The 27,685-nt window shown below is 37.7% G+C and overlaps 1 protein-coding gene across 1 annotated transcript in view; it reads right to left on the bottom strand.

The window, feature by feature from the left end:
* The window catches only part of LOC134601732 (collagen alpha-1(VII) chain-like), a 414,484-nt gene that overhangs the window by 319,086 nt on the left and 67,713 nt on the right, over positions 1-27,685 (bottom strand). The window contains exons 3-14 of the mRNA XM_063446237.1: positions 24,162-24,345; positions 22,357-22,516; positions 20,458-20,551; positions 11,712-11,885; positions 10,837-10,997; positions 9,798-9,927; positions 8,559-8,675; positions 6,941-7,096; positions 3,475-3,591; positions 2,418-2,564; positions 2,070-2,189; positions 1,722-1,880 (exon numbers count right to left, since the gene is read on the bottom strand). Of these exons, the coding sequence (XP_063302307.1) occupies positions 1,722-1,880; positions 2,070-2,189; positions 2,418-2,564; positions 3,475-3,591; positions 6,941-7,096; positions 8,559-8,675; positions 9,798-9,927; positions 10,837-10,997; positions 11,712-11,885; positions 20,458-20,551; positions 22,357-22,516; positions 24,162-24,345 (1,719 nt within the window). The remainder of the gene's footprint in view (positions 1-1,721; positions 1,881-2,069; positions 2,190-2,417; positions 2,565-3,474; positions 3,592-6,940; positions 7,097-8,558; positions 8,676-9,797; positions 9,928-10,836; positions 10,998-11,711; positions 11,886-20,457; positions 20,552-22,356; positions 22,517-24,161; positions 24,346-27,685) is intronic.

The following is a 27,685-nucleotide window of genomic DNA, read 5'->3' as shown; positions in this document are numbered from 1 at the left end:
TCAGCACAAACACCTCATACCAACTGTCAAGCACAATGGTGGAGAGGTGATGATTTTCACTTGTTTTGCAGCAACAAGACATGGGAACCTTGTAGTCATTGAGTCAACCATAAACTCCTCTGTATACCAAAGTATTCTAGAGCTAAATGTGAGGTCATCTGTGCAACAGCTACATCTTGGCTGAAATTGGGTCACATACTGATTACATATTACAATGATCCCAAGAACACTAGCAATATACAAGAGGATGGCTAAAAAATAAAATAATCAAGGTGCTGCTATGGCCCAGTTAAAGTCCAGACCTCAAACTGATTGTAATGCTATGGCGGCACCTTAAGAAAGCTGTTCATAAACAAATGCCAGCAAAACAATAAACTAAAAGGAAGTTGTAAGGAAGGGTGGGCCAAATTTACTCCTCAATGATGTGAGAGACTGATAATGCCATACAGAAAATGCTTACTTTGTAGAGAAATGCAAAGTTATGCACTTTGGGGTTAAGAATGCACAAGCAATTTACACCCTAAATGGTAGTGAACTAGGGATAACCACACACGAGAAGGATTTGGGAATTGTTATAGACAACAAATTAGGCAGCAATATGCAATGTCAATCTGCAGTTGCTAAGGCCAGTAAGGTTTTGTCATGTATAAATAAGGGCATCAATTCTCGGGATGAAAATAGAATTTTGCATCTTTATTAATCGCTGGTAAGACCACGCCTTGTATATGCTGTGCAATTTTGGGCACCTGTTCTAAAGAAAGATATCATGGCACTAGAAAAAGTGCAGAGACGAGCTACAAAATTGATAAAAGGAATGGAGCATTTTAGTTATGAAGAAAGGTTAAAAAATTTAAATCTCTTTAGTTTGTAAAAACTGCACCTGAGATGGGATATGATAACATTATACAAATATTTTCGGGGCCAGTACAAACCTTTATCTGGAAATCTACTCATAAACAGGGCTATACATAGGTCACACATTTAGGCTGGAAGAAAGGAAATTTCATCTAAGGCAAGAAAAGGTTTTTTTACAGTAAGAGCAATAAGGATATGGAATTCTTTGCCTGAAGAGGTGGTTTTGTCAGAGTCTATACAGATGTTTAAATTGCAATTGGATAACTACTTGCAAAAAGATAACATACAGGGATACAATTTCTAATTAGTGGGGTAATAGCTGCTTGATCCAAGGAGACATCTGACTGCTATTTTGGGGTCAAGAAGGAATTTTTTTCTAGTTTGTTGCAAAATTGGAAGCGATTCAGACTGGGTTTTTTGCCTTCTTTTGGATCAACAGCAAAAACATATGTGAGGAAGACTGAACTTGATGGACGCAAGTCTCTTTTCAGCTATGTAACTATGCAACTAAGTTGGTTCTACAAGCTATTAAATCATAAGGTGTACTTAGTTGTACACATGGCTTCTTCATTTTGGCTTTATTTGTGTTAGATTAATCATGACACTGTGTAATATGTTGTTCATCTGAGGTTGTGGTTACCTAATTTTAAGACCTGCTAAGGACCAAATGATTGTTATAGTGTCCTGATATGTAAAACCACAGAATTCAAAAAAGGTGTACGTTCTTTTTTCCTATGACTGTATCTGAGAATTTGGTTATTGGAATCTATATTCTACAAAATAATTAATAATTAGTAATGAAAAAAGAAAATTACAAATTACTATTTACTCGGACACATAAAATATGAACATTACATGATACATACAAGTCCTGGCTGTTGTAGAAATCCCAGGTCCCACTGCAGACCCGAAAAGCACATATAACGAGATGACATACTCTGTGTTATGGGCGAGATTTTTCAGCTGGTATGATGTGATAGAACTGTCTAATGCAAGTTGGCGGGGACGATCCCTTCCAATAAATTCTTTGAGAAGAATAAATTAATAAAATAAAAAGAAAGAAAGACATATTGCAATTTAAAAACAATATAGAATGTAAATCATTAGTAAATTAAATAAATAATTTGATAAATAAAAGCAAACAAACTATAAAGTAACATGGATAGGGGGTTTATTGTTGTAATGTTCTATATGCCAGTTAATATATTATTTACCTGGAGTGGGTCCCCATGCCAGCCTGTATCCTGTAGCCCCTGGCACAGCATTCCATGATATCACTGCAGTGTTGATACTCACTGCACTCGCTTTCAGACTTTCCACTGTAGTAGCACCCACTGCAATTATAGTCATCAAAAAAATAAATAAATAAATAAAAATAGTCATCCTGTCATATAAATAGTTTCTGTTTTAATATTGGTTATCAACATATTTGCTCCCAGCCTTTTTCAGATTTATTTAATTCCCCCCATGAACGATCAAACAGCAACAGGATCTTTGGAAATAAGTTGTGAACATTGTAAGATATTTTCACAGATTATTGTAATTTATTTCCATATACTTACGAGTTTTAGCTTGAGCAGAAACTATAGGACCCTCTATGTCTACAAATATTGGATTAATGGTGACCGTATACTCTGTGTCAGCTCGAAGACCCTGAATCAGGTACTGGCCATATGCATCAGACAGGTTAATGTTCTGATCATTTCCCTCTGTATTGTAAGATATAAAATGTCATTAGTACAAACATGTAAAATAATTTTCTGATTTTTAATTTGCTCGTACTAACCAAGCAAAGATCCGTTTGACATATTAAAGGAACACTATAGCGTTAAGAATACAAATGTATATTCCTAAAGTTTTAGTGCCCTGGTAGCCAAGAATAAAAAAAAAAAAAAAAAAAAGGTATTTTACTTACCTTTTCTCCTTTGAAGCACCAATCTCCATTGGGATGCTCTTCCTCCTTGGCTGAGATCATTGATGTTGATAATCTCAGCCAATCCAAAGATTTCCAAAAAGAGAGCGTTGAGAGACTAGCCAATCAGATGGCATCTTTAAGACCATCTGATAGAAATAGCATAGGTTTACGCTGCTATTGCATTGGAAGTGCCTCAAATGGCTGTTGGCAACGTTGTACAGAACAGCAATATTTTCATATGCCGGGTTAAAATGGGGCGACACGGCACCGAAACTACTTAATTGAGATGAAGGGGTCGGGGTGACAGTGGTCATTATTGCAGTTTCTGAGAAATTGCAATAATTACCTCTCAAGTTTAACTTCACCTCTAGTGGCTGTCTACTATACAGCCACTAGAGGGACTTCCGGGTGCATGTCCCCACACTATGCATGAGGAATTCCAGAGTGGGCAGAGCCTGACCCAGCGCCAAGGGACATTGGCGCTGGATTCAGGTAAGTGACTGAAGGGGTTTTAACCCCTATAGGTGCCGCGAGACGGGGCTCGCAAGGGAGACGGCACTGTAGAAACAGCTTTGTTTACCTGGCACTATAGAATCCCTTTAATTAACATTTATTATATTCTATCTAAACAACATTCTGAACATCATAGGCAATCAATAGAATAAACATGAGGGGGGAAAAAAACTATAATATGTTTATCTTACCTTCGGAAGACCAGGTGAGACGATATCCAGTCGCTCCTTTTACTTGACTCCAAAATGCTCGAATGGTACCTGTTGTGATGTTCTGTAGTGACAGGCTTTTAACAGAAAGGAGCTTTACTGTATTCAAACAAAGAAATACATACAAAATTAAGGGCATCAATTAATGATCTAGATTTTAAATTAATGCTACCTAAATTAAACTGTTTGCAAATCATAAAAATATCTACTACTTAAGAGCATGTTATAACGATAACTGGCATTGTTGGTAGTGATGCTGATAATTAGTTTCAAGCATGGTAATGTAACAATGTCTATACATCATGTACACTGTATATGTGAATTATTAGGTAAATCAATCCATTACCACATGCTTTTGTGTACTTCCAGCTGGAAATATACTGGAATATGGGACAAAAGATCTATGTGGTCAGAAGTAATGTTTGGGTATGCTACAACATTGGTATGATACCTGTGCTATTTAGATGAAGCTCGTTTATTATTATTGCCAAATGTAAGCCACCACCAGCTTCCACTATTGGGACAAGCATGATGGAACCATAGAATTGTACAATGTATAACTACTTAAGACCCTAATACTTGCATGTTTGCAGAAGATTTAAGGTTCAACCACTAAGATTAATTATTTTTCACACTTCAATTGATCAGTATTGGTGATCACATGTACAGTGCAACAATTTCTCCTCTTCAATGGTTACTCCAAGCACCATGACCACTTAATTGATTTTCCAATGAAAATCTACATATATAGAGTTCATAAAAACATTACAAAAGATAGAATAAGCACTAATAGATCAACTATAAATAAATATAGATATATATATATACATTTATATACATATATATATTTATAGTTGATCTATTAGCGCGTATCCTATCTTTTGTAATGTTTGTGTATATATATATATATATATATATATATATATATATATATAAACAGGCAGCAAACACTGATAGTAATGGATACCATCAACAACTTACTGACAAGGATAAAGCAAAAACAGTACAGAATAATCAAATACTTACATACACAAATACCCTGGTGAGGATTATACCCTGTAGGACCTACTCAACATTATTAGTATTTGTATATAAGCAGTAATATTTGAGTGGTGCTAAATGTGAGTAGACCATATTTATTTTCTCCTATTAATGTATGTATCACAGAGAGCACTATTGTCTGCTTTTTATATCTTTTATACATACATCTGTATGCTGAGAGACTGACCAACAGAGCTACATATCCATTAGTGGGGATTGTACCACTGTATGCTGTTTCGCTCAGAGCTGGTTTATAGCTCTATCAAATGTGAGTACTATATCACACATATCTTTGTTGTGTGTCCTGTTCCCAGTACTAGATAATCTGCACTAGTACTAGATATCACTGGTTATTCTCTGTTTTATTGCATACATCTTTAACTATTCAAAGTCTGGACAGCCATCAGCAAGCAAATTCGCAATTTATTGGACTTTATATTTGGTGCAACCTGTATTCTATATACAGAGTTAACTCATTTGCTTTTGGAAATATAACTCTCCAAAAACTCTCCTGGCAGCGTTATTGGAGAGTCGTTAGCCAGCCCGGAAGAAGAGTTCCAGGCTGGATAATGTTAATTCTATGCTTATTTCTATGCACAGACTGTCATTTAATGAATGAGCCACAGGATCGGTATCCAGCTTCCACAGCTCTGCAGACACCGGGGATGAAGGAGCCTCAGTGCCCAGTGGGTACTCCTCTCTTCATAACTACTACAGCATGTTAGAGTGGTTATGATGGTTGGAGTAACCCTTTAACACAGAAGTATGCGAACCCATTGTGGCCGTTCACTGTTGTAAGCAATCCTTTTTAAGGTTTGATGCATTGTGCATGCAAATGTGTCCTTGTGCACACCCCTATTTTCAGGACCAGTTGTTCGAGTATTTGTGGCCTTTACTTCAGTGTGACTGAGTCGGTAATAGGCCTCTGGACTTTAATTAACAGAATATTTTCACCCACAGAATTACAGTTCACTGGATGTTTTTCACCTCTCTCACACTCCACAGGACACTCAGATGTGCAGACCAGTTTTGCCCATAGAGGAGGTTCAGCTCTAGAAAAATACTGGAAAGTGGCACCTCAAACATCCCTGGCCAGATAAATAATTGGTAAGAAGGAGTTGAGAGTAGCGCCTTGGTGTGTCCTCAGGTAATGTATGCAATAAGAAATAAAAGGATATAGTGTAGTATAGTCTACAAATGGAGTATGGAGGAAAAAAGAGAGAACACTTTGGAAAATCCCTGTGATGTGGTGAAATGCGTAAATGTTACTTTTGATACCCTTGTTTTTTATCACTAGATATTATTTTTTTATCACTAGATATTATATTTTATTATTCTGGATCATCCTGTTTTATTCTGGAACTCCACAAATATTCTAAACGTCATCCTCCGCGGTGGTAAGTATAACACCTGAAACATATGGATGGAGGATAACCTTACTTTGCTCTGAAGCTAGTAAGTGGACTTTCATTTGTTGATTTTATCTCAAAAACAGTGTGCATCTTATATCTGTTTCTGTCTTTCACATATACCACAGAGAAAACACTGCACCATCAACACATTCTTAAAGTGGGGATTATACCATTCCATGTTGTTTCAAGGAGCCACATAGAAGGCTCCAATAAATGTGAGTGCATCCTTATCCACCAAAGTTACTACACTATATAGTGTCTATTTCTGTTTTATTTCATATTTTTAAACTACCCACAGGGACCAAGAGACACACTGCGCATCCTTTAGTGGGGATTGTACTGCTCAAGCGCATCTTATTGGAGCTTTTTCATAGCTCCATTTCCTGTACAAAAGTACAAATACACATAAATAAGTCCTGCACTTAAACTCCCACTACTCCTGGGCGGCAGCAATGACTATAGTACACATGAGCCCCAATACATACAATAGAAACCAAAGAAAATACTTTTTTGAGCACTAGCCCAAATCACTATGTACATCTAAATAACTGGCGGTTTTAGTATGCAGTTGAGAATACACTCAAGTGGTCACTGTAGTGATACTAAAAACCTCCTGTTATTTAAATGTGCATAGGGATTTGGGATAGTGCGCAAGTAACTTTTCTTTGGTTTTTATTTCCTGCAAGTGTATCTCTTTTTTTCCTCCATACCCCAATTGCAGAATATACTACACTATATTATCCTCCATTGTCCTTCTATTTCTCTTTGCATGTATCACCTGAGGACATATCAAGGAGATACTCCCAACTCCTTCTTACCAGTATCTACTGGTCAGCAGATGCTTGCCTATCAAAGGAACACGTCAAAATGGCATACAAACCGAACTTCACTGCTATTCACTGTACCTGAACTTGAATGGGTCGATTTGTTTCTCCAAGTCCCATTAAATTTCACAAACAAAAAGCTTAAACTCTTATAAACCAACTCTCACTTACATGTACGTCCTACTGCTGAGACAGGTTGGCTTGGTCCTTGTGGATACACGGCATAGATGCTGACAGTGTACTCTTTGTCCTCCTCAAGATTTTCAATGGAATGTGAGGAGACATCTCCCTTTAGAATTTGCTCATATGTAAATCCAGGTCTGTTGGCTAGAGAAAGAAAACCAAAATAAGAAAAATAAGAAACACTAAAACAATCTCTCGTAAAAGGGAATTTTGATTATTAAATGTTTAGATAGATCTAAACTTACATACAGAAATAAAAAATATATAGAAAACCATATAAAGCATATAAAAGTGCTATATAAAAAAGACAACTGAAACAGCACATGGTATAATTCACAGAGTAGAGAATTTACAAAGGGGAAATCAGCTGTGGTCTACAGAACCAATGTGGAAGATTAATGTTGTGCATGAAATTAGCATTTTATCTTTCACTGTAATAAATCAAGAGGACTTAACCCAAACTATTTTTTGGATGTAGGAGGCAACAGTAATGGCAGACTTTTCATCCAATGAGAACAGTTACTGTTTTGCTTGAAGACTTACTCAGATGGTCCTAACCTTTAAAGATTGTAAAACTCTTTTTTTTCTGCTTTTGTGCAATGTTTAGAAGGTATAGTGTGACAGACCACCCGTTCCATTGACCCCCAACTTCTCCCAAAAGAACTATAACTACTCGACAGAACCGCTTCCTACTGTGCTTCCTTGGCCAAGAGAGACTAACAAACTACCCATAGTGTCTCTGGGACCTGTGGGGGACTCTTACAGGCATGGAGGGCCCCTAACTCGGGGCTACCTATGAATCTCCTGGAACTGTAGACCAGCTCACGGATTGCTGCAGTCCGGTAAAACTTTATCCACATAGCTCTCTGCCCCAATATCTCCAAACAGGGAGCTATTTGGAGGGGTGATTGAGGAGGTGGTCAGGCATACAAAGACCCTAGGAACTTGAGGGCACTCCATGTGTTTACTTCACAAGCAGTCACCAAATTTGAATTGGACCTTCCACCTAGCTCTCTGGAAGTCTGCACCGGATAGGAGGATGCTCACAGTCCGGTCAAACTTCTCTTTTGAACTACTACGGGCTAGGCACCTCCAATTGCTCTTTGGACTGAGTACTCTGTTAGGATAGAGCTATCTGGGGGTGATGCATGTTTTGTGGATACTGGCAGGGGAAAGTATTGTTTTAGGGGATCTTATTGTTAGGCATCCAGGTGACTGATCATTAATAAAGTTATCTTGTTTGATCAAGTTATGTCCCAGACACCAGGGCACCAGATTTGTGAAATATGTTAAGGAATACTTTGTTGTCTTGATGACCCCCTGTTGGGAACTTCTGTATAAAAAGGTGACTTTCGCTCAATAAAGTGACCATGTTATATCCTCATCTCAAGCCTTGGCTGATGACTAGGGGGGAGCTATAATCATTCTGAGGCTTTCACGGAGGGGAAAAGGGAATCTGCTCTAAAACAGTTTGACAAAGAAATCATAGCCCCATAACCACTAGAGTCAGCTGTGGTGGTTATAGTGAGGGTCCCTTTACATATTGCAATTTACATATTCTTACTAAAGATATCTTTGTAAAATATAATTTAAATAGATATCTTACATCGTGGGATATAAATCTTGTATCCTTCCAGTTTCCCAAGGGGGGGAGTCCAGGCTACCTTTAAACCAAAAAGTCCTTCTTCTACAACTCTGAAATTTGTTACTGGAGGTACAGGAGCTTTAAAAGAAATTAAGAAATGTGAATGCATATTTTATTACAAATAATTGTTATCAATTTCATATCTTGCATGATTAAACAACATTGTCAATTGTGCGGTTAAAAGAGACTACCAATTAAATTCTAATTGTGATAAGTAGCTTAACAAGATGTGTCATACCCTTCTTCTGCTTATATTCTCACACCTTTTGGAACTTTTCTTTCTCTATCTTCAATCTTTTAGTCATCTCTGATACCTCTAGTAAACTTTCTATCCATCGTTAGATAAGGAGACCCTACTGATAACCTAATGATGTGACATTATTTACATGTTCTTCCTTTGTTATATTCACGTTTGTTAAATTTTGTTTCAGTATTGTGTGTAACAAATTTGATGAAATTTAATAAAAATATATTGGCTAACAAAGCAAAAACTTTTGACAAAACGCTATGGATATTACTCCTAAACTTTTGGGGAATATATATTAATAATGTTTTAAAATTAATTACATTTAGTTAATACTGTAATATTTTACATTAAAAAAAGGATGTATCCCTCATTCATCCATTAAATCATATTTTAAAGGTATGCTGTTGTTTAAACCAGCAGCAGTTTGTATTTAACCTTTCTTATGTTTATTCCCATGTTGTTATTCCCATGTTTTTATACCATTGTAGATAACATGCAGGTGTAGATAGTTACTAAACAGTGACAGATCCACTTTAACCATGTGAGTTAATTACAAAGCACATCATAAATAAGTGCTATACATTCATTCAACACATTTAATAATAAATTGAAAACTCTAAAAAAAAAAAAAAAATTAAGAATGACATGTCACTAGTCATCCTCTTTCCAGACATGCTTTAGTGTGTTATATTGTTAGTTAATTAAACTAAAAAGCAATACCCTCATCTTAATCCCTTATGGACACATGAGGGAAATATTCCGTCATGATTCCATTTTATTTGTGACATATGTTTCAAAATAGCAGCAAGGTTAATTAAATATTGTGAAAGTTTATTCAGAGAAGAGTTTCCATTGTCGGAAAAAAATGCAATATTTGGTGTAATAAAGCACATTATATATTTTAAAAAGATTATCTTTAAAGTTATCAGCAAGATAAAAACAAGAGAACTTACTTGTCCTTCCCTTGACGGTGGCAGAATCTCCGATGACATTTGGATAGAGAGCCAGCACCGTGAAAACATACCCAGTAGATGGCTTTAGGTCTGTTACCAAAAAAGTGTTTTTGTCTCTGTCCAACACGATCTGTCAAACAAGAGACAATTTTGATTAAGGGTAAAATAAGTATTTTTAATTAACGTTATGCATTCAGATTGCTTTGTATGTTACAAAACATAGTTTTAAAATTTTCTAAGGCCAAAATTGCCAAACTGAAATACATTTTGAATTACCAGCAATTAGTGAATAACCCTTGTAATGTAGAGGTTGATATACTAAAACATGCATCTAGTAGCCAGTTCATCAGGTATCATACCATATCCATAAAATAAAAGGTGCCATCCATGCAGGCTTGTACATGCGCCCTGAAGTGGGCAAAATGTCAGTGGCCCAAAGAAAATCAGCCAGTTCATGGCAGGTGTTTATATATAAAACCAGGTGTGTATGTAATAAATCCGTGCTCCTCAACCCTCTCCTCAAGGCACACCGACCAGTCCAGGATGTACTGATTACCCAGGTGTGTCTAAGGTGTTTAGAAAAAGAAAAAGAAAAAACCTTTAGAGTCTAAGGTGGTTTTGTTTATTTGTTTTTTTTAAACACCTTAGACACATCTGGGTAATCAGTAAGTCCCGGACTAGAAGGTGTGCCTTGAGGAGAGGATTGAGGAGCACTGTAGATGAATGCATAATCTAACATTAGTAAAACTTTGGCAAGTGACAGACAATAACCGGTTAAATCCCAGAGTAAAAGCAGTTTATCGTGGTTTTTATTTTTATTATTTTCTAATATGAGAATGACACGGCAAGGCCACAGTAGCCAAACTGAAAGCATAGCTGACTATTTTGGCCTTGAATTTTAAATTTACTTTGAATTCTCACTTTATTAAATAACAGTAACAATGACCACCAAACCTATATTCGCTGTGCGTGTGTGACGTGAGTGCAGGTTAGTTCTGCCATGGTACATTTCCCTTTGTTAGAGCTGGGAATGGCTTACCTGTCTCTGGTCATAGGAATTAATATGCCCAGCTCCTGTGAGGGAATTAACGACAACCTGATAACCTGTGACTTCGCCTGTAGCCAGGGACCAGGTGAGGTGTATAGAGCTGTAACCTTCCTCACTGATAATCAGATCCCTGGGTCCAACTATTTTTTCACCTGCAACACAAATAGTGAGTCAGCCTTCCTGTCCACATTCATTATGTGTTTTAATTTATTAGCTATGAACAGGTAAATGTCCTGTATACTGCTGGAAAAGAATGGTATGGAATGAGTTAAATGACCGTCCTGAAGGGATGGCTAAAGTTAAAGTACATCGATCTATGATGAAAGAGTATATAATACAATTCACAATGAATATTGTTGATGTCTCATACCATGAAAGAACCTGTGGTGTATCAAGTCATGCTGTTGCTTTGTCCCTAGACTTGGAATAATTGTTTCTCCTCCTATATATATATATATATGTCTTAGTGATATTAGTGTCGTAGGGTCCTGGTGCTTAGAAAATGTAAAGTCCAGTGAATTGCTCAATTTGAAGAACGATATTGTCTTCTATCATTATTTTCATATAAACCTATACACTTATTTGTAATAGAATATACCTGAGCTACAGTGTCACATTAATCCTAAAATAATGTTTAACAGTGTGAATTTAATAACACATTTAAAACCAGAACAAAAACAAAACTGTACAAAGTCATCCACATCATATTCCATTCTCTCAAACAACAAATGTTGGTGCTGCTGGTCTTGTGATGGTTGTTACACATCATCCTGTGGGCAGCTAACATGTATGCCGATAGAGATCTTACTAACGTTCAAGACAATCCTAGAGTTCATTCTTTGTCCCCAAGCTCCTGGATGACTCACTTTCTACTACTTGTCTGATTGGTCTTGGGGGCTCAGAAGCAGAAAAGCAAAGTCTCCTCACAACTTTGGACATTGCATCGTCCAGATACCAGAAGTCGCTCACAGAGATGACATGTTCTTCCACTGGGTCAGAAACAATTTTCAGTAGCTCATTCCTATCGGCGTTTTTAATTCCTAAAAACAACACGAGATTAGACGAGATCAACACAAGAGATAATCATCACACACTACATCTTGCTACCACAGAGTTTTAATTCTGTAAATTTGTTTTTTTACCGATTGAAGAATTATATTTTTTAATCACAGCACACAACAGCTAACGTACGAGCTAATTAGGATTGCAATGGCAATTGTATCGAATAACGCCCAAATCAAGCTTTGGAGAACTAAATATTGAATGTGCTAGTAGACATCAATTTAAACAATCTTCTTTGTGAGCGCTGAATTATTTCATATCTTTCATGCACTTATGTTAGAAATTTGCTACACACAACCAAAGACTAAAAGTAGGTTCCTTTTTTTTTTTTTTTTTTACCAGATTTCATATAGTGATGTAATATAGAAAGATAACAGAACAAACATTACAGAAAGTTTAAAGAAACACTCCAAGCAGGAGTGCCCTGGTGCCCCACCAAATGTTAGTAATTAAACAATTTGCCTGCAGTTTAGCTTCTTATCTAGCATCGACCAGGTGCCAATCACATCCTTCATGGAGAGCTTCCACTAGCTCTACTAAGCAAAATCCTTCCCCGCAGGACCAGCTCACAGTGGAGAGCTCCCAGGCATTCATTGAGGCAGGAGTTGCAACTAAGAAATGCACGATTGATATACTTCTGCAAGTCTAGTAGACTTCACTGTAGAGTGTACTCTGCATTTGAGGAAAGGTTATCTTTGCAACCGAAAAGATATAACTGGTATGTGAGCGCTCCAATTAATTATGCAGATCTACATAACAATCAAGATGAAAATATCAATAAACTTAAAAATGACCAATCTCGCCGAGATCACCACAATGACCACCATAAACCACAATTGAATGTACTGGGTGAGTCTTATCTGAATCAGAATACTCTACACATATATATATAAGAGTATAACAAAATATCATTTATTGTATAATAAACCAATCATAAAAAATGAAACAACATCTCAAAACGTCCAGTATCAGATGTAATCGTGATGAATAGTAAGGGGCCCCTTATTCATATTCTTGTCGACAAAGGACTGATGTAAAAAATCCGAGATGTGCACATTAGCATAAAAACTATATGTGAACTCAAAAAAGTTCAAGCAGTAGGCTCCAGTCCAGTCCGTGAAAAAATATATAAGTGGATAAACGGATAGTGCCCAGACGACCAAGCCGTCTTACGGAGAGGGAGCTCAAACACCAGCCAAACACCCTGGTCAAGACTAAGAGGGAAGCGATAGGGATGGCCCCAAAGGTGAAAAATCACATCCAGATATGGAAAACTATGGGGATATCACTTCAGCAACTTACCCTATCCGTCCGACCATCGGGTGAGAAACTGGGAGCACATAAACTCCAAACCGTGAGGGCTGCAGGAAAAAGGCCGTTCTCGCCAGGTCGCTTGCCGAAAATCAATGGCGGGTCGTAAAGGACGAATCGGCTGGGAAGTTCAAATCCGTCGGCGGTGTGGTGAGGTAGCAGACAGCACGTCTACGCGTTTCGTCCTAGCTGGAGGACTTTTTCAAGACAATGTCTGCTGTCTAAGAGCCGGGTTTATATACCCACTCTTAATTGATTCATAGAATGGTCATGATTGTTAATTGATTCATAGAATGGTCATGATTGTTAATTGATAAACTGAGATCATTACAGATCTAAAGTAAATGGTCATAATTGTTAATTGATAAACTGAGATCATTACAGATCTAAAATAAAATATGCTGCAAGTGGATAGAAAAACACAAAATATAATAAATGAAAACATATATCCTTATTAGGACAATCTCATATTATTAACATCGAAAAATTATATATATATAGACATAAAATAAAGATTAAAAATATATTTTTATTTTTACTTTTATTTTTACTAATAAAGTATTTCAATCTCAAGTTTAACAGAGATAATTAATCAATCTTGATTTGTGAGCCTTTTTTTTTTTTTTTTTTTTTTTATATTTTATTTAAAAATAATAATAATGATAATATAGTTCAATTGTTTTATAAAAATCTGTTATTTATATATATTAGATTAGGAACAAGAACATTAAAATAAATGTTGAGCACTATATTTTTGTATATATATTTATATGTATAATTAAGAAAAAGAACATTGGAAAAAATGCTGAACACTCATATAGGATTCATATAAGTGTTAAAGAGACCATGGGGTCTAAGGTGAATCGTAATATATATGTGGTTCCCGATTCATCCTCTCCCACATATAGAGACAGTGAAAGATCTTTCACTCACAGGGACAAATAAGTATGTCTTCCAAATTTTAAATGTTACATTCCACTTCTTCATTTAACCCATTAGGAGTAAGTGTGTTGAGTCTAAAGATCCATTTAGTTTCTGCTGTAATTAAGGCTAATTTTCTATTGGGTATATTCTCTGCAATATGCTCGATGCCCATTACTAAAAGCTGTGAAGGGTTACTGTCATGGGCCATTTGGAAGTGTCTGGCTACTGGAGATTTTTTATCACGGTTGCTGATGGCTCGTCTGTGTTCCCTGAACCTGGCTTTTAATGGTCTTGAAGTCTGACCTACATATAGCAAGTCACAAGTACATATCAACAGATATACCACAAATGAGGTATTGCACGAGATTCTAGTGGTTGTATGGAAGTTCTCATCTTTAGAGGAAGGGGGAAAATTCTTTTTTCCGTGACATATGTGTTGGCAGGTTAAGCATCGGGTGGCACCACATTTGAAATTTCCTGCTTCACATAATATCGATGTTTGATTAGTTTTTGCAGTCGGAAATTTGGAAGGGGCCAATAGGTTCTTTAGATTCCTATTTTTACGGAATGTTACTCTGGGTACTTCAGGGATACTGAAACGAAGCCATGGATCCAACCGCAGAATAGACCAATGATTGTTTAGGATATGAATGATCTGGTTGTACGCCCTATTGTACGTTGTCGAGAAGATGGGACCTTTATTCTGACCCACCTCTCTAGTACTGATGTGAAAGTCTATCCTCGGTTTAGGTCTCCTTATTATCGGATGATTCTCCAATAGAGATAGAATCTCCCTATGTTTGACTGAGGGGGAAGGTGATGAAATCAGTATATCAGCTGCAAACCCAGGGATAATTTTAGAGTTCTTTCCGTCCATTCCAATTTTACGCTGGTTGATAAGGGAATCTCTATTGAGCCCTCTAGCCTTCTGGTACGCCCGACCAATGATGCTAGGGTCATAATTCTTATCCAGAAATCGCTGGCAAAGGTCCAACGACTCCTCTTCAAAATTCTCCAAAAAGGAACAATTGCGTCGGAGCCTGGTGAACTGGCTAAACGGGATATTATTAATCCACGTAGGATGATGACCACTCGTGGAGTGTAAAAAACCATTGACATCCACCTGTTTTTTATATGTTCTGGTGTGGACATAACCAGGTTTCCCATTTTTTCATTTCATCTATTGGTTCTCTGACTGCACCACTCTCAAAATGGGTAGACACTCACCTTCAAAAAATTATGATTCACCTCCCCTCCTACATTAAAGATACAGGACACGTGTTGTCTCTGATGCAGGAGGTTGTGTGGCAGGAGAACTTCTGCTGGCTAACGATTGACGTGGCGGCCTTATACTCCAACATTGACCACCAGTTAGGTTTGAAAGCGGTCAAACATTTCCTTTTGGAAGACCCCCTTCTTCCACGATTTCAAGTGGAAGCCATTGTTGAAAGTATATCCTTCATTTTAACCCACAACTATTTTAGTTTCAATGGGCAATTTTATTTACAGAAGAAAGGGACAGCAATGGGGGCGAGCTTTGCCCCAGCATACGCCAACATCTTTATGGGTTTATGGGAGCATTCCAACATCTACCATAACCCTATCTGGAAGAGGCACCTGAAATTCTACAAACGCTTCATTGATGACATCCTGATCATTTGGGAAGGTGATCTAAATGAAGCTGAGGAGTTCGTTCAAAGTCTCAATAACAACGAGTGGGGGCTCTCCTTCACGAGCAACAAAAATAGATCTACTATTGAATTTCTGGATTTAATCCTGAGTGGGAAACCTGGTTATGTCCACACCAGAACATATAAAAAACAGGTGGATGTCAATGGTTTTTTACACTCCACGAGTGGTCATCATCCTACGTGGATTAATAATATCCCGTTTAGCCAGTTCACCAGGCTCCGACGCAATTGTTCCTTTTTGGAGAATTTTGAAGAGGAGTCGTTGGACCTTTGCCAGCGATTTCTGGATAAGAATTATGACCCTAGCATCATTGGTCGGGCGTACCAGAAGGCTAGAGGGCTCAATAGAGATTCCCTTATCAACCAGCGTAAAATTGGAATGGACGGAAAGAACTCTAAAATTATCCCTGGGTTTGCAGCTGATATACTGATTTCATCACCTTCCCCCTCAGTCAAACATAGGGAGATTCTATCTCTATTGGAGAATCATCCGATAATAAGGAGACCTAAACCGAGGATAGACTTTCACATCAGTACTAGAGAGGTGGGTCAGAATAAAGGTCCCATCTTCTCGACAACGTACAATAGGGCGTACAACCAGATCATTCATATCCTAAACAATCATTGGTCTATTCTGCGGTTGGATCCATGGCTTCGTTTCAGTATCCCTGAAGTACCCAGAGTAACATTCCGTAAAAATAGGAATCTAAAGAACCTATTGGCCCCTTCCAAATTTCCGACTGCAAAAACTAATCAAACATCGATATTATGTGAAGCAGGAAATTTCAAATGTGGTGCCACCCGATGCTTAACCTGCCAACACATATGTCACGGAAAAAAGAATTTTCCCCCTTCCTCTAAAGATGAGAACTTCCATACAACCACTAGAATCTCGTGCAATACCTCATTTGTGGTATATCTGTTGATATGTACTTGTGACTTGCTATATGTAGGTCAGACTTCAAGACCATTAAAAGCCAGGTTCAGGGAACACAGACGAGCCATCAGCAACCGTGATAAAAAATCTCCAGTAGCCAGACACTTCCAAATGGCCCATGACAGTAACCCTTCACAGCTTTTAGTAATGGGCATCGAGCATATTGCAGAGAATATACCCAATAGAAAATTAGCCTTAATTACAGCAGAAACTAAATGGATCTTTAGACTCAACACACTTACTCCTAATGGGTTAAATGAAGAAGTGGAATGTAACATTTAAAATTTGGAAGACATACTTATTTGTCCCTGTGAGTGAAAGATCTTTCACTGTCTCTATATGTGGGAGAGGATGAATCGGGAACCACATATATATTACGATTCACCTTAGACCCCATGGTCTCTTTAACACTTATATGAATCCTATATGAGTGTTCAGCATTTTTTCCAATGTTCTTTTTCTTAATTATACATATAAATATATATACAAAAATATAGTGCTCAACATTTATTTTAATGTTCTTGTTCCTAATCTAATATATATAAATAACAGATTTTTATAAAACAATTGAACTATATTATCATTATTATTATTTTTAAATAAAATAAAAAAAAAAAAAAAAGGCTCACAAATCAAGATTGATTAATTATCTCTGTTAAACTTGAGATTGAAATACTTTATTAGTAAAAATAAAAGTAAAAATAAAAATATATTTTTAATCTTTATTTTATGTCTATATATATATAATTTTTCGATGTTAATAATATGAGATTGTCCTAATAAGGATATATGTTTTCATTTATTATATTTTGTGTTTTTCTATCCACTTGCAGCATATTTTATTTTAGATCTGTAATGATCTCAGTTTATCAATTAACAATTATGACCATTTACTTTAGATCTGTAATGATCTCAGTTTATCAATTAACAATCATGACCATTCTATGAATCAATTAACAATCATGACCATTCTATGAATCAATTAAGAGTGGGTATATAAACCCGGCTCTTAGACAGCAGACATTGTCTTGAAAAAGTCCTCCAGCTAGGACGAAACGCGTAGACGTGCTGTCTGCTACCTCACCACACCGCCGACGGATTTGAACTTCCCAGCCGATTCGTCCTTTACGACCCGCCATTGATTTTCGGCAAGCGACCTGGCGAGAACGGCCTTTTTCCTGCAGCCCTCACGGTTTGGAGTTTATGTGCTCCCAGTTTCTCACCCGATGGTCGGACGGATAGGGTAAGTTGCTGAAGTGATATCCCCATAGTTTTCCATATCTGGATGTGATTTTTCACCTTTGGGGCCATCCCTATCGCTTCCCTCTTAGTCTTGACCAGGGTGTTTGGCTGGTGTTTGAGCTCCCTCTCCGTAAGACGGCTTGGTCGTCTGGGCACTATCCGTTTATCCACTTATATATTTTTTCACGGACTGGACTGGAGCCTACTGCTTGAACTTTTTTGAGTTCACATATAGTTTTTATGCTAATGTGCACATCTCGGATTTTTTACATCAGTCCTTTGTCGACAAGAATATGAATAAGGGGCCCCTTACTATTCATCACGATTACATCTGATACTGGACGTTTTGAGATGTTGTTTCATTTTTTATGATTGGTTTATTATACAATAAATGATATTTTGTTATACTCTTATATATATATGTGTAGAGTATTCTGATTCAGATAAGACTCACCCAGTACATTCAATTGTGGTTTATGGTGGTCATTGTGGTGATCTCGGCGAGATTGGTCATTTTTAAGTTTATTGATATTTTCATCTTGATTGTTATGTAGATCTGCATAATTAATTGGAGCGCTCACATACCAGTTATATCTTTTCGGTTTCATTTAATAAGTCGCTCCCTTGTATGTGACGCAGCCCTACTGTTATTTCATCCCATTGGGTATACTTATTTCTCACTGTCAGTCCATATTACATTTACATTAAGGTTATCTTTGCACATGCTTTTATATGTGTGCATTTACTCTCGTAAGAGTGTTTTGTACCCTCTTTTTTAATCCTTGATTGTGTAATAAATTGCTTGTCCCTTTTTTTTTTTTTTGTTCTTTTTCTTCCATTGTTATGGGCTTCTTCTGAGAAGGAATTCATATGAGCTATTTTTATATAGCTGTGTGAAAATATTCCAGAATGGAATTGGATATTTCTACATGGTATATAAACTATTAAAGGAGCACTATAGCTTTAGGAATACCTTGCTTCCTAGTGCCTATGTAGATTGTGCCCCCCATTTGTAATAGAAAATGTAACAACAACAAAATATATATTTGTAATCACATTTTCTAAAGCACAGAGACTCCCTTGGCACTGCTGCTTGCTCCACTTCCTGCCATGACATCATGGAGGCATCTCCTCCAGCCAGGGTGCTTGTCCAATCCAATGCTTCTCATGCAGGAGCATTGGTGACCATATGTGCATGTGCCTTCACACTAGTGAAATACATATAGTTGGAAGACATGGCGGGAGGTGAGGGAAATTTAAGGCACTATAACATCTTTAATAATATGAAGTTGTTATAGTGCCTATAGTGTTCCTTTAATAGCATTTATTCACTGATGTCTGGAGTTCTTTGGTAGACTTTGAGGGATCTTTTAAGGACGTAATCCTGTTAAGTTGCAGCCTTCACTGGTGTTCATTAATACTATTATTATTGCACACAAGGGCAGAATGATAAAGGGACAATGGAAAAGGCTTGCATGAAAGAGGAAATAAGAATGTGATGGGGAATTCAGGATGGTGGGGAATAGATGAAGAGAGTTGATCATTTCAGGATTTTGGAATCTATTCTTTCGACAGCTTTATGGTGACATTTTTGTTTTATTTATTTTAAAGGTCACGGTAGACATATATATGAGAGAATTTTACAGCAGTAGGCCTTGCCAGATTGACGGCCTAAAATGGCCCTAAAGCATACAGTTTTGCTAGGCATAATTACATGAGTATATTAAAAAAAATACTCCAAACACCATAAACACTACAAAGCGCTATAGTGGTTATGGTGCTAGGAATGCCCAGGCACCCCTCATTGTAAGTAGTCAAATTGTTTTAGAATGGGGTCTGCCAGGCTCAGGTCCTAACTCAATTACCTCAGCCATAAAGTTGAAAGCTCTTGCTTAGGAGCAACATCACTCTATGTTTGCGTAAATAAAAAGAACACTCCAAACACAATAACCACTATATTGCTATATTATAACTGTACCACTATATTATAACTGTAAAGTTTATGGTCCAGCAGTGCCCTGGTGTCCCCTCTATTGTAGGTATTCAGACCGTGTTAGAGTCTTGCCTCCTCTCAGCAGTCAGGGCAGCCAGAAGCTTTTGCTTAAGAGCTTCCGTTAGCTCTCCTGAGCTAAGTGCTGCAGTGCAGGGATAAATCATTGACTGTGAGTGTCAGCTGATTGCTCTAAGCTAATGAGCTAATCCCTGCACTGGTGTAATGAATGCAGTGGAGGAGGGGAGCAGAGCACGGTGGTCCCCAGGTAAGAAGTCGAACCGTTATTAATTGGTATAACTAGTTACATTGGGCGAGACGCCAGGGCACTCCTGGCACCATAACCACAACAGTGCTGTCAAGGGCTTGATGCGTGGACTGTTTAATTTAAGATTATTTTATAAAGTTAGGAAATTACATAATCCATTTAAAATCAGATATTTAACATAATCTACCTATAGCAAATATGGTTACGCCTCTGTCCTGCAACAAGTGGGCTTTCTCCTCCACAGCATCACCAGACTTTCCATCTGTCATCAGCACAACAATCTGTAAAGGAAAGAAATACATTTGATTAGAAAGCTTCAATATAATTATTTTTCATTGAAACCAATGGATGTATCCTGCAATGCTCTGCAGAAAGGAGTACTGTTAAATTATCGGACAAAAAGTAACTGTCCAGCAGGCCTCCAACATCAGCCCCCCCCCCCCCCAATCCCCTCCCCAAAAAACTCATTCTGGTAGCAGAGTTACAGCCTTAAAACTGATGTTGAGTAAGCTTTTTGGAGCAAGGCACTGCCCACCATTTGTACCAACAAGTCTATTGTCTAATATTGTGATGCTGCTAACTAAGTTCGAGTTATAATTATTTAGTATTTAAACGTTTTTTTTGTTTTTTAGTAAATTATTATATCATTATCCTATGTGCGCCACACTGGGACCAGGTGAATCCATTTATGAAGCACGGAGACCTAAATAACCTTGAAGAGGTTCGAGTTTGGATAAAATGTGTTGGATACTGACATGTATTAGTTTTGTGTGTGTTTATTTTATTTTATGTATTGATTGCTACCTTCATTTTCTGCTGCTTTCAATGAAACCTTGTCTGGTGTGTGATCTTCCTTCAGGTCCACTTGCAGCGGAGACAAGCTTATTTTATTTATACATTTGTAAGTGCATTTACCCATTAAATTTAATATGAATATACAGTATTGCACTATTTTTCCTTTTCATATATTTCAAATATTTCATGCTGCATATATATCTAGATCTTTATGGACTGAAGACACTTACATTTGGAGATACCCCTACAAGGGAGACCAGCCTATAAATTACCTTTATCTTTTTTTAGTGCTCCCCCTCCCATGCTTCTTTTAACATACTATATTACACTATTGTAGTTCTATTTTTTTTTCTCCTATATTATACACACTAAATTCCATATTGGTATATAACCATTTTCAGGTTGTATTTTTTTTTTATCTACTTCTTGTATGGTTTATCACACCATCTTGTGTGTTTGAACATTTCACGTAGTCTCCATTTTTGGTATATACTTCATATATATGATTTTTGTGTTTATTATATCAATTAGCCTAAAATGAAAAATAATTTGTTGCATTTTGCCTGGTATATTGTATTTTGTATTTATTAAAGGGATACTCTAGTGCCAGGAATACAAACCTGTATTTCTGGCACTATCACTCCCACTGCCCCTCCCCCATGTCCTCGCGGACCCTCCTTCCCCAGTAAATAAAGAGTTTAAAATTCTTTATTTACTTATCTTATCCCAACACCGATGTTCCTTGGCGCTGCGTCAATGCTCCGTCCCCTCCATCATCCCGCAACGAGCGGGCACTAATGCGCATGCGTGGCAAATGCTTGCGCGCATTAGACCTCCTCATAGGAAAGCACTGAATCAATGCTTTCCTATGGGGAAAATCTGATGCTGGAAACTCTCTAGTGGCTCTCTGGCAGTGTTTATCGTTGCAGCACTCGGTGCAAAAGGGACACAGCACCCAGGCCACTTCAATTAGCTGAAGTGGTGTGGGTGCCTACAGGGTCCCTTTAACCCCTTAAGGACCAAACTTCTGGAATAAAAAGGAATCATGACATGTCACACATGTCATGTGTCCTTAAGGGGTTAAGCTGTCCTGCTTGCATTAAGGTTCTTTAGGAACTTCAAAAATTCAAATGTATTTGTGGCCTGTCATATTGCACTGTTTATTTGTTTATTTGAGCTGAAAGTTGTCAATCTGATAGATGAACATATTATGTGCACATCATGAACAGTTCTACTTATTAGGACTGATCCCAACAGCAAAGATTTAGAAAAAAAATAAAAAAATATTAACCTTAGCTACATCTTCTCTGAAAATTGATGGGTTAAATACTCTGTTTGCTAAGAATTCAAGAGCTTCTCCAGTCCTTGTGTTACCTCCTTTATATGCAATGTTTTGAAGGGCAAGTAATACTTCTTGAATGGTTTCGTAGTCTGACAATTCCACACCCATCCTGGAGTAAGAAGAAGAAACGCATTACGTTTAGCAGGAGGCATAAAAATATTCATACACCATGGTGTTTAGGAGAGCTGTGTCAGAACGCTTCTTACAAACTGTTATGTCCGCTCTTCTTAAAATGTCAGAAACACAACAAAAGGAGGAATTGCGTAATTTCTCTGTCTCTTTACGCAAAATTTGGGAGATGTATTTTTTTCAAAGACTGATACTGATACTGGGAGTAGTATTGTATTGTATTTTGTTTTGTTTTGTTTCATTGCTTCTTTCCTTGTTTGTATTTATTATTATTTTTTTGTTCTTTTTTTTTCTTTTTTTTTTCTTATTACTGGTTATATAAAAATAAAGCCTTTCATATAGCTGGCTGTCTGTAGAAAGTCATTGTAATATGTTGTAAAAACAAAACAAAACAGAGAACTATGCAATATTAATAATGCTGAAAGTCCAAATTCTCACAACTTACATTAAACAACTACCTAAAGCCCTATATATTAAGGAGTAGTTAAGATTAGCTCTGCCCAGTTAAAGGGACACTATAGTCACCTGAACAACTTTAGCTTAATGAAGCAGTTTTGGTGTATAGAACATGCCCTTGCAGCCTCACTGCTCAATCCTCTGCCATTAAGGAGTTAAATCCCTTTGTTTATGAACCCTAGTCACACCTCCCTGCATGTGACTTGCACAGCCGTCCATAAACACTTCCTGTAAAGAGAGCCCTATTTGGGCTTTCTTTGTTGCAAGTTCTGTTTAATTAAGATTTTCTTATCCCCTGCTATGTTAATAGCTTGCAAGAGCCCCTGCAAGAGCATCCTGTATGTGATTAAAGTTCAATTCAGAGATTGAGATACAATTATTTAAGGTAAATTACATCTGTTTGAAAGTGAAACCAGTTTATTTTTCATGCAGGCTTTGTCAATCATAGCCAGGGGAGGTGTGGCTAGGGCTGCATAAACAGAAACAAAGTGATTTAACTCCTAAATGACAGTGAATTGAGCAGTGAAATTGCAGGGGAATGATCTATACACTAAAACTGCTTTATTTAGCTAAAGTAATTTAGGTGACTATAGTGTTCCTTTAAACCTTTCTATTTCTGTTGCCATAACAGCTATATTGAGTCATACCTGGGGTATAGAAAGTATCAACAGACAGGGTGACAGAGAAGGAGTTGGTCAGAACATTTCCTTCATCTGATACAATTAAGTAAGTGGCATCATATGATCGATCCCCAGCTGTTGCAGACTTAAAACTCCTCTGATGTTTTACCTTCTGAAGGAGGGCAAATCATCACGGGAGCTGTAGTTCTGCAAGAGCTGGGGATCTGCTTCCTGGCTATCCCTGCTTCACTGAGCAAATAAGATAACATTTATGTGAGCATTGTTAACTGTAGTTGGAGTTGATCACTGGTCCTAAAGGTTGACTACAAGCAGCCAGCTATAGACTATGGGTTTTAGCAGTTACAGGCCACCAACAGCCTTCATGCAGAAAGTGAGCTATGATGTGCACTGCTATTAAATATACAGATAACCATACATTATTTCACATTACAGCCTAGACAAGGTCTTTTTATCTAGAAACATTTACCTTTTCAATTAATCAACGATAGATCTGGCAGCAAAGAAACATTGTCAGTCAATGGGACTAACCTTGTTGAATCTCCATATAGTGCAACTGCAAACCGCATTCCTTCCTTTCCGAGCACTTGTGTGTTCTGGAAGGAGGTTATTATACTTCTGATGAAATCTTTGATTATTTGAAAATTCCCTTCTCCAACACTCCAAGACTCATCCACCAGGAACAGAATATCAGCTGCCTCTGCAGTACTGCATACTGAGCACAAGTCAATAATTAGCATCGATCTGAGATATTCAGTCTCTTTGCAAGGTTTAGAAACAAGGGTGTATAACAACATATGGAGGATTAAGACATAAAAATGATTTTAAATAAAACGATATGCTAGTTCTGTCATTCTCACCGTAATTTGAATTGAAAATATCATCTTAAATAATACAAAGGTATCATGTGGTCATTGATAATAGCAAAGTATTTAACCAGAAAAGATTAATTCAATGTATCTAAAACACCCTGGGGTCTAACTGTTTATATATATTTTTCTAGGTGTTTCATATATATATATTTAGGAAGTCTAGGTCAACTCCTTGGTTTTGTAGCCTTCCCTGTCACTAGCCAACTTACTTGGGTTATTTCAGGGCCCTATTTAGCCTTGTACTGCAAAGAGCCCTAGACATTAGGCTGTTAGAGACCTGTCAAAGATGGGGTACATTGAAGTTGTGGCAGGCTAATGCAATGTACTGCAAAGAGCCCTAGACATTAGGCTGTTAGAGACCTGTCAAAGATGGGGTACATTGAAGTTGTGGCAGGCTAATGCAATGTACTGCAAAGAGCCCTAGACATTAGGCTGTTAGAGACCTGTCAAAGATGGGGTACATTGAAGTTGTGGCAGGCTAATGCAATGTACTGCAAAGAGCCCTAGACATTAGGCTGTTAGAGACCTGTCAAAGATGGGGTACATTGAAGTTGTGGCAGGCTAATGCAATGTACTGCAAAGAGCCCTAGACATTAGGCTGTTAGAGACCTGTCAAAGATGGGGTACATTGAAGTTGTGGCAGGCTAATGCAATGTATGATCATATAATGTAACTAAACTCCCATTAAAACAAATAACAATGCAATCTGTGAGTTTTGAAGTTGCTGCTTAGTGGATTAGTGAGTGTGCTGGATCTTGTTTAATATCATATTTTTTAATAAACTTTCCAAATGATTTAATATCTTTGGATAAACTGTTGAAATGATTTAATATTTTGAAAAACAAACATTCTGATAATGTAATATGTTGATATTGATATATGAATATATTTCAGCTATGATATATTTTTATATATATATATATATATATGTATATATATATATATATATATATATATATATATATATATATACATATGTATATATGTGTGTGTGTGTGTGTGTGTGTGTGTATGTGTATATGTATGTATAATATTGTTGTTATTATTATTGGTTTCTTTTTATAATTATCTTTGTTTTTATTTTCCAGGTCTTTATCAACACAATTCACATTATTGTTACAGAAAAATAGGCAAAATAGTTGCAGATGATCCTGACTTTGAAAGCCTAATCATGTCTAAGAGCAAATTACGTAACAAAAGAAACAGGTAATGTTCTCCACATATTAAATACCCGTATTTATCGGCGTATAACACGCACTTTTTCTCCCTGAAAATAGGGAGAAAATCATGGGTGCGTGTTATACGCCGATATCCCACATTTACTTACCTGTCTTGAAGCATGGGCCGGCTTCACAGCGCGCACCGCGGAACTGGAACTTAAATTTCAGGTTCCGGTTTCCGGCAGGACTGAAAGGAAGTGTGCACACTATTGTGTGCACACTTCCTTTCAGTCCCGCCGGAAACCGGAACCTGAAATTTAAGTTCCAGTTCCGGGACAGAGTTTGGGACAGAGGGAAAGTGCACTAGGGGACACTATGGGAGGGGGGGGACACACACTATGGGGGGTGGAGAATACTATGGGAGGGGGGGAAGAATACTATGGAAAGGGGGGGACACTATGGGAGGGGGTGGAGAATACTATGGGAGGGGGGGAAGAATACTATGGAAAGGGGGGGACACTATGGGAGGGGGTGGAGAATACTATGGGAGGGGGGGAGAATACTATGGGAGGGGGAGGGGAGATTACTATGGAAAGGGGGGGAACACTATGGGATGAGGGGGGGAATACTATGGGAGGGGTGGAAATTTCCTGGAATTTCCTTCTGAAATGAGGTGCGTGTTATATGCCGGGGCGTGTTATACGCCGATAAATACGGTACATAGTATATGACATCTTAAACGTTTGCACTTTTCGGAAAAGAACATTGTTGATCATAATCAAGCAAATACAGATATTTAGCAATGAATGCCCATGATGGATTTCCCCCCACACCAGCACCTCGGCCATAACATGTCAATTAGTGTGGTCAGTTAATCAAGGGCCTAAGCAGTTAACAACCTCTATGTGGAACCTGACATAAGGGCTGAGCAAACAATCCCCAAGGCATACCTCTTCTGCAAGGTTAACATGTAAAATGAAATATAAGAATACCAAAAGCAATAATTAATGGAACATAACACCCTAATCCCACACCTACAGCTCAACTGCTCAGCAGCCAAATCAAGTTCCCAGTAAACGTGTATGTCAAATTATTTAGATGACTTCCGGTCCCATAGTAGTATGGTTAGGTGATCCGAGACCCTATCTACATCTGCCCTTTCCCTTAACTACACAACTTGCAGGTGCTTAGCAGTTAAAGGCTAGAATAGTTTAACTTCTACAGCAAATTTCACAACCTCCATGTAGAAACCTTTATGGACATACATAGCAATATAATGAAACATAACATAACACCCTATATACCAACACCCCCAACCACTCTGTCCAGCAGCCAGATCATGTCCTCGGTAAACCTGCATGTAAAATGAGGTAGATGACTTCTGGTCCACACGCCACATCTTGGCTATGAAAAGTGAAAAGTGAAACAGCTCCACTCTCCTCAGCCACCTGCAAAATCCAGAGAAGGAGACCTTCTTTGACAAGGGTAAGCTGGCAGCAGGAACTCAGGTTCCGTTGTCTGTTTGGGTCTGTAATAGAATGGCAAACCGGTCTGGGGTATCAATTTGTGGCAGCCGCAGAGCCCTGCAAACGGCGGCCTCCCTGTCCTTCAGTCCCCAAATGGTGTATGTCTTCCCCTCACTAGCCACCATCATAGAAAACAGGCAACCCAATCTGGAGGGCAGGCCAGTCTGAATGAGGTATTTAGTGAGTGGTCTGGGCGCTTTTCTTTGTTCCAGGGTATCCCATGAGAGATCCTGGAAGAGAGCGATGTCTTGTTCTTCGAATAGTATTAATTGCAAGCTTAATGCTTCTGGATAATGTCCTCCTTGAGAGAATGTCTTAAAAGACAGCATATCCATCCCTTGGAGGAGCCCTGACTGAGGGCCACTCCCTAAGTGCTCTATGAGCCAGCTCCATCTGAATGATCGTATCGTGGTCAGCTGTCAGCCACGCTCCCTAGATATTTTAATTATTTTTTTTTAAATAACTAAAAGGTTACACAAGAATATGAAATCATTTGA

Source organism: Pelobates fuscus, chromosome 3 (genome assembly GCF_036172605.1).
Source record: "Pelobates fuscus isolate aPelFus1 chromosome 3, aPelFus1.pri, whole genome shotgun sequence".
Classification (NCBI taxonomy): domain Eukaryota; kingdom Metazoa; phylum Chordata; class Amphibia; order Anura; family Pelobatidae; genus Pelobates; species Pelobates fuscus.
Note: the sequence above shows the minus strand (reverse complement) of the source record. Positions and strands in the feature narration are given on the sequence as shown.